Source organism: Camponotus vicinus, unplaced genomic scaffold (genome assembly GCF_025532165.1).
Source record: "Camponotus vicinus isolate PSW18456_S1 unplaced genomic scaffold, iyCamVici1.0 SCAF_2, whole genome shotgun sequence".
Taxonomy (NCBI): Eukaryota; Metazoa; Arthropoda; class Insecta; order Hymenoptera; family Formicidae; genus Camponotus; species Camponotus vicinus.
Window position 1 is genome coordinate 12,602,357 of NW_028141956.1, and position 12,934 is coordinate 12,615,290.

Here is a 12,934-nt window from a genome sequence, read left to right on the forward strand (position 1 = left end):
GGTCCTTGAGCGCAATATCGAGAGAACCTTGAATGAGATTCTTCCACAAGACCTATTCGGTTTTATGCGCGTATGAAAAGAATCGATGGCTGTAAATGGAGCTGCCTAATTTCTAAAATGACCACATAATTCTTTCGTACGGTTTTTCTTCTTTTTCAATTATTCATCGCAATTATAATGATGAGACGTAAGAATAAAAATATCTTGACAAAGAGAATTAAGACAAAAAAGATGGTCGCGTAAAAGGAAAATGGATACGTGAATTACCTGAGTTACCTCAAATTATATATATTTTTTTAATTAATCTGCGACAAACTACTGAGAAGACGAAACTTCGTGATATATATTTTCTTTCGAATTTTCTGTTATCTCGATGGGCAAGACATGAGTAGATGTAGAAAATAAATCCTTCAAGTTTCCTGATAAAAGTAATATAAATAAATAAGATTGTATCAGTCACGTAAAGAGAGAATGCTGTACGCATAATAATATTTATATATATGATATAAATATATGTTTAATTAATTTCTCAGGAAGAATTTATGTATAATATTTCTACAATGTAAGATTGATTTCATGGCAAATATTATATCAAATTTACAAATTGCTCTTAAGTACTTGGCTAATAGTAATTATTGATTTTATATTTGGTTTTGATATTTTATTTTTTAATATTTTTTTTAGGAAAATTATTTGTTTTGTTTTTTAGGAAAATGATTTTGTGAGGGAAAATTATTGTAAATTATTTTTAAGGACTTTTTTTATTAAACATTTTGTTGCATACAAGGTAGAATATTTTTTATGTATTTGGCGTATTTTTTTACCTTACAAAAGTAAAAGAGGTATTTATATATATGATATAAATATATATGTTTAATAAAAGGATAGAAGTTTAATTCCTGCTAATCTTCCATTTTTTATATTAGGTCAAGAGATAAAACAAACAAATATCGAGATTTCTTACATTGAATCTATCACTTTTATGCGATTGTTCAGCACAAATTCGATCATTTAAATAGAGCGATAACGCGATGACGACGTGGATTAATAAGCTCCTATAAGCTTCCCTCCTCTTTACCCGGGTGACTATCAGCCTCCCGCCTCCCGGATCTACCTCAAGAGAGAATTTCAAGGTAACGGGTGGTGGTACGCGCGAAAACGTAAATCCTCGTCTCTCTCTCTCTCTCTTTCTCCGTTTTTTTTTCCGCGTGGTGGTCGTGGCGCGACGCGGCCGCGATTACGCGAACGTAAAGCGATGTAACGCGATAAAAGCCAGATAAAAGACACTCGCGAGTCTTCCCGGTGGCGAAGTGACGGCCGTCGAGGAATTGTCAGTCGCGCGACGATCGTTAATCGCCGCGAATCGGGTGATCTACGGGTCCGATAAAGAGGGACATTGTCATCGGTCTGCACGATCGCCCCCACATCCGCGAAGATACACCTGCGAGAGACTCTCACGCAACCCGGTAGGAATCACGCAGGCAGGTATGTGCGCGCGATGGATAAATGAGATTGTTCTTCGAATCTCCCTCTCGTTCCCCTTCCTCCCTTCATCTCCCTTCCTTTCATTTTTGTTATTTTTTCCGCGAATCATCCGTTCCGTGAATAAAAATCGAAATTAAAAAAAAAAAAAAACAGAAGTACGTGGCTCAGAAACGCATATCGAAAAGACCTGTCTAGATAAGCCTATTTCGTAATGACAATATCGTTATCGTGTCATGCGCAATTAAAATATATCAGAAAATAGTTATAATAGTGACCTTATCGTTAAATTAAAAGTTACAGAATGGGGATACAAAAGATATACATAAAAAATGTTTTTCGGAATATATCCTTTGGATACGTACTATCTGGATATGATCACATTTATTCGCGCGTTTTGTCTAATTATTTCCCTTTTTGCACGAAAATTGACTACAAAAGATGTATTCCATCATATTATCATTATATTTTACATTATCCGTATTTCTAGGACGGTTTCCGATTACGCATGGATTATGATATCAACTTTTTTTCGTTAAAGTACAGAGAGAATTAATACAGAGAGAAACCGGATATTATTGAGTGAAATCGGAAACTTCAAAGAATATAAAAAATAGCAGAGAGTGCAATATCCTGTTTATCGTAGGAATAATTAATAGCAAATTTATGCGGTCATTAATCAACTTGTCAATATGTAATTATATGATCAGATGATATTAATATATATTATTTAGTATAGTTGATTATGTTTGATAAGCGCGTTCTAGACGAATGACTAATGTATATATGATATGTCATTTTCATGCTTCGACTACTAATTTGAATTGCAACTCTAATTCACCGAATCGCAATCGACCAAGCATTAAAAAAAATGTACTATCAATTCAGGGCAGACGTCCGTCAAGTTAAGGATAAGAAGATCCGACCCAATTTATCATCCACGCCGAAGACATGGCGACCGATGAATCAAGCAAGATCAGGCCGATTTTTAAAAGTGTAGGTCGCAGAAACGTCGTTCCTATAATCCACGTTCGAGGAACACACTATGAGATTGGCTTCGATATCGTAAGAATCAGAATTTTACGTAGATCTTATTTAATTCTTTAAATTTTGACAAGTTTTCCGAACTCGAGTGTGTGTAAAATAACTGTCTCATTTCAATTTTTGTGTGTATAACGATTATTTCACTTTACTTTGTACGATAATTATTCGTCTTTAATTTTAAATTTAATAATTTTAAATTTAATTTTAACTTTAATTTTAAATTTAATAATTATCGCACTTTCATTTACTCGTTTTACTTCGATTCACTCCGAAATTATACGTTATTATACGTTATACGTTATTATTAAATTATACGTTATGGCAAGGATAAATGAGTTAACCGCTTTGTCTCGTTGTATCTTTCGAATTCAAAAGAAAATGAAAAAGTTTAGAAATATAAATAAATGTCTATCAACGTTCGATTATATCTATAACACTTTCTTACGATCGTAAATAACGTAAATGACACATAAGTCACCGTTAATAGAGAATTGCAATTTCTCGTGTCCAATCAGAAAAAATAAACTGCGACATATCATGCACGATTGAGTGAAAAAGTGTGCATAAATAATCGGAATCGGAACGAGAGCGGGGTAGGTAACAATGCACGAGTAGAAAGAGAAGAGAAGGGCGGTGTATGTGTGTATCTGTGTGACGTTCACCCGGATTAAATTCTCCGCATGCATTATTACACGTGACATGTACGATTGATGTATATAACATGCCGTGTTCGATTGTTGATAGGATCGACTCAATCCTATCAGCGATGAAATTCTTTTATTTTAATTACCAGCGTGTGTTAATGTGTTTTCTCTCTTCTTGAATATAAATTTTTAGGAAATTTTTTTGTAGGAAATTCCGCATTTTTTCTTTACAAGAGATACGAATAATTTGAATATAAATTTTATAGATAAAAAGAGAATTAATTAAATTATCTTTATAAGGAAAATTAATTTTTAATCTTTAGTTTCGAGAATCGAAACTTTAGAATTGAATTTTTTCTTCTTTCGCGACGTATCCTTTATTTTTCTGCATCAGGGACGTACTTTCGCCAAAATGATTCAGGATTTCGTAGATATCTATCAACCACTGAATGAAACCTATCTACCATTGTTTGCTACCGAAGATGGCAAGAATGTTTATGAAGAAACCCTTAATGCGGTGAAAAAACAGTTTCCACAATACGTGAGGGAAATTGAGGGAACAGCGGACGGTGCAAATGTGCCATTCTATAAGGTAGGGATCCAGAGAAAGATAGGGATGTATGTGGGAGGAGGTCGGACGTGTCTTTACGCCCATTTGATCAACGAGCGACAGAATCCATCCGTGGCAACGGCATTGACGCATATCCTGTGGAAAGATCATTCACACATTTTTCAGCCCAACGAATAATTGCTAGAAAACAATATTCGCGGACTAGAAAAATATGTGAGGCGCAAGTGGCTGGATCGGGAATCGAATCCGAATCTTTCGCTTTCCGGGCAACTGCTCTAGACCACTGAGCTATCCAGACCTCACACCTAATGCTGCTTTTTAACACAGTGATATGCGACTCCAGAGCGATGTTGATATCTCGCTCGATGGATGCAATGCCGATTGCCATGGAGGATCCTTAAAAAGGTCGCTCGCTGACCAAATAAGTGCCGGTGGAGGTATTCGCGTGCATGCAATCTTTGTAAAATATATAAATGAAAAAAGGAGGCAATTACACAGTAAAAAAGTTGTGCGTCCACATGTTAAAATTTTCTTGTGTTACCACGCTTTGATTTGTACTTTAATGTAAAATTTACAACCTATATGTTATTATTTTTATAACGTTTTCATGTGTTACATTTATGTCAACTTCATAACTTAACACTTTGTATATGTCTCTTAAAAATGGAATATTATTTTGAGTATTTTTAACATAATAATTTTAAACAATCAACATGTCTCAAAGTCAATTTAACATTCTAAGAAAAGTTAAAATCTTCAAATAATCTTGAACTTTGACATACAAAAATAATCAAATTTATTAAAATCAAATGTTTCTATTACAAATAATTTAAATCAAAACAATCACTATTATATGTTAATGTCCCACAACAATTCTTACGAGTTATTGTAACTATTTTTTCATATAATTTTTAATTAATTTGTATATTATTTTTACATTACACTTAAAGTCATAACAACAAAAATAAATGTAAAGTATTGTGTCAATTATTTAACATTTTTAGTTTGTCAATAAATAACATACGACGAATGAGTTATTTTAACTTAAAATTTAGAGTGGACTTTCTGGGACATGTGAAAAATGTTATGATTAACATTTTATTTTTTACTGTGTATAATTGACGATGGAAGAAAATAAGATATTAAAAGAGAAAATCGTTAATTGCGCAGGCAAATTTTGATTTCGAAAGAAAGAGAGATTTGAGGATTTTACAATTATAAACATGAAGAGAGCTCGGCATTGTTAATCCTTAATTACGCTAATCTATATTTAAGTATCAACTGAAAATTATAATTTAATTTCAGAATTTAAAAATTCCTTTTTTCCATTTATCTTAATTATTTTAAAACAAATTTGAAAATTTTAAAGTCACGTTAATTGTTAGAATGATGGTGATGACAATTATTTTAAAATAAATATTTTTTTTTATCCTTCACGTGCATAGAAGGTTGAAACATTCTGAAAATTAAAGAAACGCGTAACATGGTTGTTACAGCTGTTTCTGATGCATCTGGATGACATTATTCCGAACGTCGTAGATGGAATTCAAGAAAACTTGCTTCCAGTCGGCTGTTCGACTATCATATGCAATCAACCAGGGCATGTAAGAGTGATAATAAATCAAACTAGTTAGTTAGTTACTTTATTCTTCAGCTTTTGTGCCAAGAAGGGACTTGGTAACAAAAATTCTACACAATTCTTCATCCGTCCATATCTTTTACATCTAAAACCTAAGTCGCTAATTCTTTTTATACATTTCTATACTTCTATCTTTATATCTTTTACATTTCTTTTTACATATATATATACGTGCCCACCTATTTACTTCCATATCAGCATACTCACATGTATATCTATTTACATATACACTACATGTATCTATATATATACATTCATTTACATTCCTTTACAAAGCTTTAACGTTTTCTTATCTTCACCTAACATATCACATAGTATCACATTTCATTTTCTTTTATTATCACATATTTCGCTTATATTTATACCTTTATAACTTATTATTTCCTTTATACTTTATGTTTATTTCTTTACCTCGTTATTACTTTTACCTATCTTTTATTTTCTACTTCCAATTCTTTCCTACCTTATATAAGCTCTTCTGATTGTTCTATATACTTTTTTCTTTTTCCTCTTTTTCCTTCCATAATCTTTCTAGGGTTCTTCCTTTCTCTTCCTCCAAGTCATCATTCAGTAATTTTTGAATCCTGTCATTTACATTATTTCCTAAACTCGCAAACCATTCCTTCACTTCTTCACATTCCCCTACATAATGTTCTATATTATCTAATCCTTCTTCACAAAATATACATATCTTATACTCCTTTTCCATTATCCAATACCTATTTTTTCTTTCCATGTTACCATATCTTAGTCTTAATAATGCTCTTACCTCGTCACCTATTCCCTCAATATCCAAAATTTCTCTTCTTAGATAACTAGATCTTTCTATTCCTACTCCTACTTCTTTATATCTTTTATTATATCTCGCCTCCCTTATCCTACTATTTACCGTTTGCCTCTGTATATCTCTTTCTCTATCTCTTATCATATTTTCAATTTCCATCTTTAAACCACTATTCCACATATTCTCGATTTCCTCTACACTCCATCCATTCCTATTGAAAAATTTTTCTCTTTCTCTACTATACAATTCTTTATTTACCATATTTATAAATCAAACTAGATTAGTGTATTTCATTGTTATAGAATAAAAGTTTTCATCAAGATAATATATCTGAGTCGAACATGTATTTCGCATTGTTTAAATATCAACAATAATGATGATATATGACGAGATAAGATATAATAATTCTTATTGATGCTCGTTATGATGCTCTCAGATAACGCATCATTATGAGAAAAGAATTGAAATCGTGATTAAAAATATAGTCATCAATTAAAATACAAAATAATCATATCTATTAGTTAAAGTATTATACTATAACACTGAAAAAATTATACTGAAAAATGATTAATAATATTGAAACCCCTAAAAAAACACGCATGAATTAACATCTAATATGAATCATCAAATGCGAATATTTTATCGTGTAATTATGTACGTATTTCATAGCATATTTTATATAATTAAATAGAATGAGTGTGTTGTTTATGCCACGTTTTCTAACTTGGCTGCTGAAAGCAATTTGTGCTAAAATTCTCACGTGATATAGCCATGCGCGAACCGATCAAATTGTGAAATATGATAATCAATAATTAAATCTTGTATTAGTACGGGAAAAAACCCGTGACGGAAAAAACATTTTAACTCGCACTCTTGCGTCTTATAAAAAATGTATTTAAATACGAATACAGCCGGATAATGATCTCGTCTTCTGTGCAAAATAATATAATAATGATATCGGGACGCATTATCAATTTCCTTTTCCATAAGTCTCCTTCAAATGTCACAATTATTACCTTGCGTAACAAGATATGAAACGGCAAGCATTATTTCATGACCATAAAATGGTATTACTTAATAACAATCGAACAAGTCGAATAAGTCGCTAATATATCTTTGATTATTATATTACATTATTTTTATACATTATATTATATATTATTTTTTATTTTACTTTATATTATTTTTATTATTATTGTATCTTATATTATTATATTTTTATATTATTATATTATATTTATATATTATTATATTTTTATTTTATATTATTATATCTACTAAATAATATTAATAATTTATTTTGCTTTTTATTATAAATTATATTATTATATTATATTATTATAAAAAGCTTATATTATATTATATTCAAAGGATCATTAAAAAATATATATAATCGACCAAAACTAGCCAAAATTCTTGTTTATTTATTAAAAATTACGACGTTTCGACCATATGGTTGTGGTCCTTTTCAAATATACAGGTTCAGATAAAAGAGTATAACAATGTAAATCTTAATTTTGTTTAACCTGTATACTTGAACCTGTATACCTGTATACTTGAAAAGGACCACAACCATATGGTCGAAACGTCGTAATTTTTAATAAATAAGAATTTTGGCTAGTTTTGGTCGATTATATATATTTTTTAATGATCCTTTGATTATTCTACTAGCGATATTAAGATAATTTAAGAAAACCTTTTTATATTATAATATTATATTATTATAAAGCTTTTTATTTTACATTATTATATCGAATTACTTAACGTTATATTTACTTATTTTCGTTATTCGATTTTATTTTGTTTCCGTGATACGTGCGTTTAACGAAAAGCATAGGAGATTCTGGGTCACAACGAGGACGCCGTCAAGGAGACCTTGAATCACTGGTACCTGGTGAGCGCTCACGTGATCGAGACCGGCTACCGGGAGGAAAAATTCACGTCGTTGAGCTATGCTGGTTTTCTGCCGGGCTACACGATGGGCTACAACCATCATGGTCTCGTTTACAGCATCAATACCCTTAGCGCCGCTGTCCTACGATCTGGCAAGACTCGTGAGTTTCATCCCTTTATGAAATTTCAATCTTCCTGTACAATTAAACATGAACAAAATGATTAAAGTCATACAGAAAATATAACTTTATATCTCTCATTTACTTCTGTCTTGAAGATCTCTTATCTCTTGGTCGACAAACTTCTTAAGCATTTAATCGTTGATCGAGATATAACTTGATAATGTTAATTCATGCGTGTTTGTTTAGCGGTTTCAATATGAAAGAACGATTTCATATTGAAGGAATTTTTACGCATCATTTATCCCGTGTAAAAGAGATATACTTGTGTTTTGCAGCGCGATACTTCTTGACGCGGGCGCTTCTGGGTGTGGAGAACTTTGTGCAGGCGCAGCAGACGCTGAGGAACGAGGGCTGCGGGGCAGCGGAGGGCTTCTCGGTGAACATGACGTTCCTCGCGCAGGAGGGCGATCGGATGTTTCACAACGCCGAGGTAGGCCCGGCCAAGGAAGGTACCACCAGGTCGCAGCTCAACATCCTGACCGTCAGCCCCGGCGAAAACACGTCGCACTGCAACAAGTATACAATTATATAATGTCCCAGCAAACACTAAATAACAGTTATATAACTGTTAGTTATGATTTCCCACTCAATAATATAACTGTTACATGTTATGTAACAGTTACATAACATGTAACAGTTATATTGCTGAGTGGGAAATTACAACTAACAGTTATATAACTATTATTTGATGTTTGCTGGGGTATTATACAATTATATAATGTCCCAGCAAACACTAAATAACAGTTATATAACTGTTAGTTATGATTTCCCACTCAATAATATAACTGTTACATGTTATGTAACAGTTACATAACATGTAACAGTTATATTGCTGAGTGGGAAATTACAACTAACAGTTATATAACTATTATTTGATGTTTGCTGGGGTATTATACAATTATATAATGTCCCAGCAAACACTAAATAACAGTTATATAACTGTTAGTTATGATTTTCCACTCAATAATATAACTGTTACATGTTATGTAACAGTTACATAACATGTAACAGTTATATTGCTGAGTGGGAAATTACAACTAACAGTTATATAACTATTATTTGATGTTTGCTGGGGTATTATACAATTATATAATGTATTATACATAACGTCTTATGCATACATTGTTTTTGTAATTTTTCTTGTTCTGCAAAATCATTTTTCGAATTGATTGCTTCAAGAATAAGGTCAGTTACGCAATTTATACTCGGCGAGGAATGTAATGATCAACGATTAAATGTAAATGTTGCCATGAATCAGATCAATCAATTTGACAGATACTTACATTTCTAACGACCGTATTCATAGATCTTCCTTGAGGAATAAGGAATCCTTATTCGCTAAAACACGTTTCATAAATCTTCCTTTATCACATAAGGAATCTTATTGGCTCCCTTATCTCAAGGGAGGTTGCGAGCTTCCTTGAGGTGGCGATTGCAAACTTTTATTAGCAGAAGACGCGATAACAATCTATAAAGTGTCACTATTATTGCTGCACCATGTGTTAAAATGGATAACGAATTTTTAAATAATTCAGATGATGAACTTGTTAATGAAAATGCGGAAAATTATATTCGTTGGCGTTTACCAAAAAAGTACATTCGTAACGGGGAAAATCCAGTTGAATTTTACGAAGATGAACCTTTTAAAAAACGATATAGATTTAATAAAAGATGTGTAATTGAGATCTTATTACCACTGGTATACGAGCAGTTAAAACGAGATGATAACCGCGGTTTGCCGATTTCTCCAATTATGCAGTTATTAATAACATTACGATTTTATGCAACCAATAATTTTCAAGTATGTATGTAAATATTGTAAATATGTAAATATATGTATGTAAATATTGTTTTAAATCTGCTGCTCCTGTTTTTTTTTTTTATTTTGAATTACTTTTTCTTCTGAGATTAATTGAGCAAGGAGCGTCCGTTCCGTTTCCGTATAATGAACATTTTTTTATTCGCAATCCATAATTACACTCATATATGACACTTTGAATTAGTTGAAGAAAAATTGGTTATGTAAAAAAAAAAGATGCTCTCTCTGAACATTGACATAATTGAAGTTAAAATTATAAATTACCAAAAGTTCCCAGAGAACAAGCTCCTTCTGGAAGGAAACCTTAAGGTCTTATTATGAAATAAGGAGGCCTTGATAAAATAAGGAATCCTCCAATAAGGATTCCTCAATCCTTAAGATAAGGATCATCTATGAATACGGGTGTAAATGTTATTTTTTTAAGAGACAACATAAGTAATAATCTAATTTTCGAAATATACCAAAAAGATTGCTATTCATTAAATTGATGTAACGATAATTATTATACTTAAAATCACAAACATGATAATGATTATTGCATACTAGAAGTGAAACAATCATTATGCTGACAGTGGGATAATTCAATTGTTTTATATATCTTGGCCCGTATTCAGAACGCGCTTATAAAGATGTTAGTGCGTTGTTATCCAATAGAAGTATCTGTTTTACATAAAACAGATACTTCTATTGGATAACAATGCACTAACATCTTTATAAGCGCGTTCTGAATACGGGCCCTTATTTACAAATAAGACACTTGCTCAACAGTCGAGAATGCTGAAGTAATTGAATATTAATGTATGCATTGAATAATTAAATGATAACGTATAATTTTTCTCGCGTACGCCTTCGTATTTCGTCACGATATTAAGCAATGCATTTCAGGTATTTGCGTCTGAAGGTGGCAGAGGTGGAAGGCATGATCATACAGAGCAGCATTAGGAGGATGAAGGCGATCTCCAAACATCCACCGGCTGAATGTCGTCAGGATGTAATCAATATACTCAGCGATCAGACGGACGATGAGTTTAGAGTATATCAGGAAATTCGTAGCGATGATCACATCAAGACAATTGCCACCGGTATGTCCTGAATCAGAAAGTCGAGTTATAAGAGTTGCTCTTTTTCTTTTATCTTTGATTAAAATTGATACGATTACATGATCATTAATGATCGAGCATAGATTCGATTTTATTAAGAAAATAGGAAGCATTATATATTGGAAGAAACACATGCAGAAAAGATTATTGAAGCTTTATCTATCAATCTTACCCATCAAGATAGACACTGATTAAAATCCAAGCACGTGTCTCTCAGAATTCACTTTATGGAATCACCTGAAAGACTTGAATGCAAATGAGAAAATTCTGCGTCTCGCGCATGTGAGATAATTACTATCGATAGCTTCATGAATTGCAGGTATCTTCGACTGCATCGAACGAACGTGGTCTATTTACACGGATAAGCCGCAATGCAACGAACCGATACTGGTAATACCTATGCAGCTTCGAGACTCCGCGGCTTCACGATGCAATTTGAAGAAATAATGTCCGTAGCTTCTCATCTCGATCGCATTTTCACCATCGTCGAATCACGAAAATACAATTAATGTATTAAGCTGGTGCCAAATTATGCGCGTATTCTTCATTTGCGATTTGTAATAATTATGTACAGAAAATATCGTTACTCGTTACTCGTTAAATTTGAAGTAATTATAAAATTTACGGACTTATGTATAATTTTAAGTATAATAATTATACTTAAAATTATAAATATAAATGGTTATTATATATACTAGAAGTAAAATAATTATTCGTGAAACTACACATGAATCGCAAATACACGCATAGTCTAGCGCCAATTTTATACGATGACATATACCCAGTAAACACAAAAAAATAATAATATAACATTTTAATATTATATTACTGTTACTTTGTTTACTGAGCACATGCTATATCTAAAACATTAATAATTTTAAAACAAAAACTAAAAACAAAAATAAACACATTTCCAATCTTTATAAAATGTGAGCTTGTAAAATATCAATGCGAATGTAAAACAGGAAAAAATATTAGGGTCCACGTCACTTTGCAAGATGTGCAGATCCGAAGATTTTATATACTATAAAAATCATCGCGCATCTCAATATCTTCAACTGAAAAAGGAAATTGCTCGTAAATTGTATTAATAATCGTTGTTATTACGAAATAATTATATTGGACAAAAGGAATAAAAATGCTTGCCATTATGTACTATTTCGTAATTTCATCTTTAATTCCTTGATATTTTCGTAATATGAGTACATTGTTGTGATGATTTTTCCGGTTTTTCGGGAACTGTTCGCATCCAATCAATCGTATAATTGTAAAATCCTCAACGTAATCTACTAAATTCCAGTAAAAAAGCAATTTAAACTATTGCAGGCCGATATTCACATAGTCCGTTTTTATTTCAAAACCATCTTAACTAATGGCTCTGTGATTTTATAACATTTTAAGATTGTACTTAAGACAATCTTAAGATAAAAGATATATAAGAATGTAAAAACTGACTATAATATCGGCCACAGTGAATCGCTTTCTTTTCTTTCACCTTCAAACAAGATTGGCGCGGAAAATGCCGTAATATGAGTAACAGTCATAGCGCTTTACCCAATATGCTAAAAAAAACCATAAGCAACCGATCGATCTTGCGTTGCTTTCCTAATTAAATAAATGTAACAAAACATATAGTCCCTTTGCACTTTTACATGCAGATATACTCTGCATATTTTTTTTGTTTCGTTTCTTTCGTTATATAATTACATTTTATTATCCTTGTTCGTATTTATAATTGTGTATCTTTTACGAATCATTGCGCAAAATAAAATTAAT

The 12,934-nt window shown here is 31.7% G+C and overlaps 1 protein-coding gene and 1 long non-coding RNA gene across 7 annotated transcripts; one reads left to right on the forward strand and one right to left on the reverse strand.

The window, feature by feature from the left end:
- Positions 1 to 970: 970 nt before the first annotated feature.
- On the forward strand, positions 971 to 12,786 carry Tan (C45 family peptidase tan). Of its 4 annotated transcripts, none has more exons than XM_083092497.1 (8): positions 971 to 1,485; positions 2,376 to 2,547; positions 3,565 to 3,762; positions 5,238 to 5,345; positions 8,002 to 8,218; positions 8,515 to 8,755; positions 10,944 to 11,140; positions 11,478 to 12,786. In XM_083092497.1, exons 2-8 carry the CDS (start codon positions 2,434 to 2,436, stop codon positions 11,603 to 11,605), a joined length of 1,203 nt encoding a protein of 400 aa, XP_082948623.1. In that variant the 5' UTR covers positions 971 to 1,485; positions 2,376 to 2,433; the 3' UTR covers positions 11,606 to 12,786. The 4 variants fall into 4 exon arrangements, with proteins under 4 accessions (XP_082948623.1, XP_082948621.1, XP_082948620.1 ...); XM_083092495.1 differs by having other exon boundaries at positions 971 to 1,481; positions 2,371 to 2,547; XM_083092494.1 differs by having other exon boundaries at positions 973 to 1,485; positions 2,371 to 2,547.
- On the reverse strand, positions 7,849 to 10,342 carry LOC145967532 (uncharacterized). 3 transcript variants are annotated; one of them, XR_014437444.1, is made up of 5 exons: positions 10,134 to 10,342; positions 9,784 to 9,879; positions 9,523 to 9,707; positions 8,322 to 8,746; positions 7,849 to 8,252 (listed from the first exon to the last, which is right to left on the reverse strand). It is a non-coding gene; the product is annotated as an uncharacterized LOC145967532 (long non-coding RNA). The 3 variants fall into 3 exon arrangements; XR_014437445.1 differs by having other exon boundaries at positions 7,852 to 8,252; positions 9,826 to 9,879; positions 10,134 to 10,339; XR_014437443.1 differs by having other exon boundaries at positions 7,850 to 8,252; positions 9,523 to 9,879; positions 10,134 to 10,341.
- Positions 12,787 to 12,934: the final 148 nt, after the last annotated feature.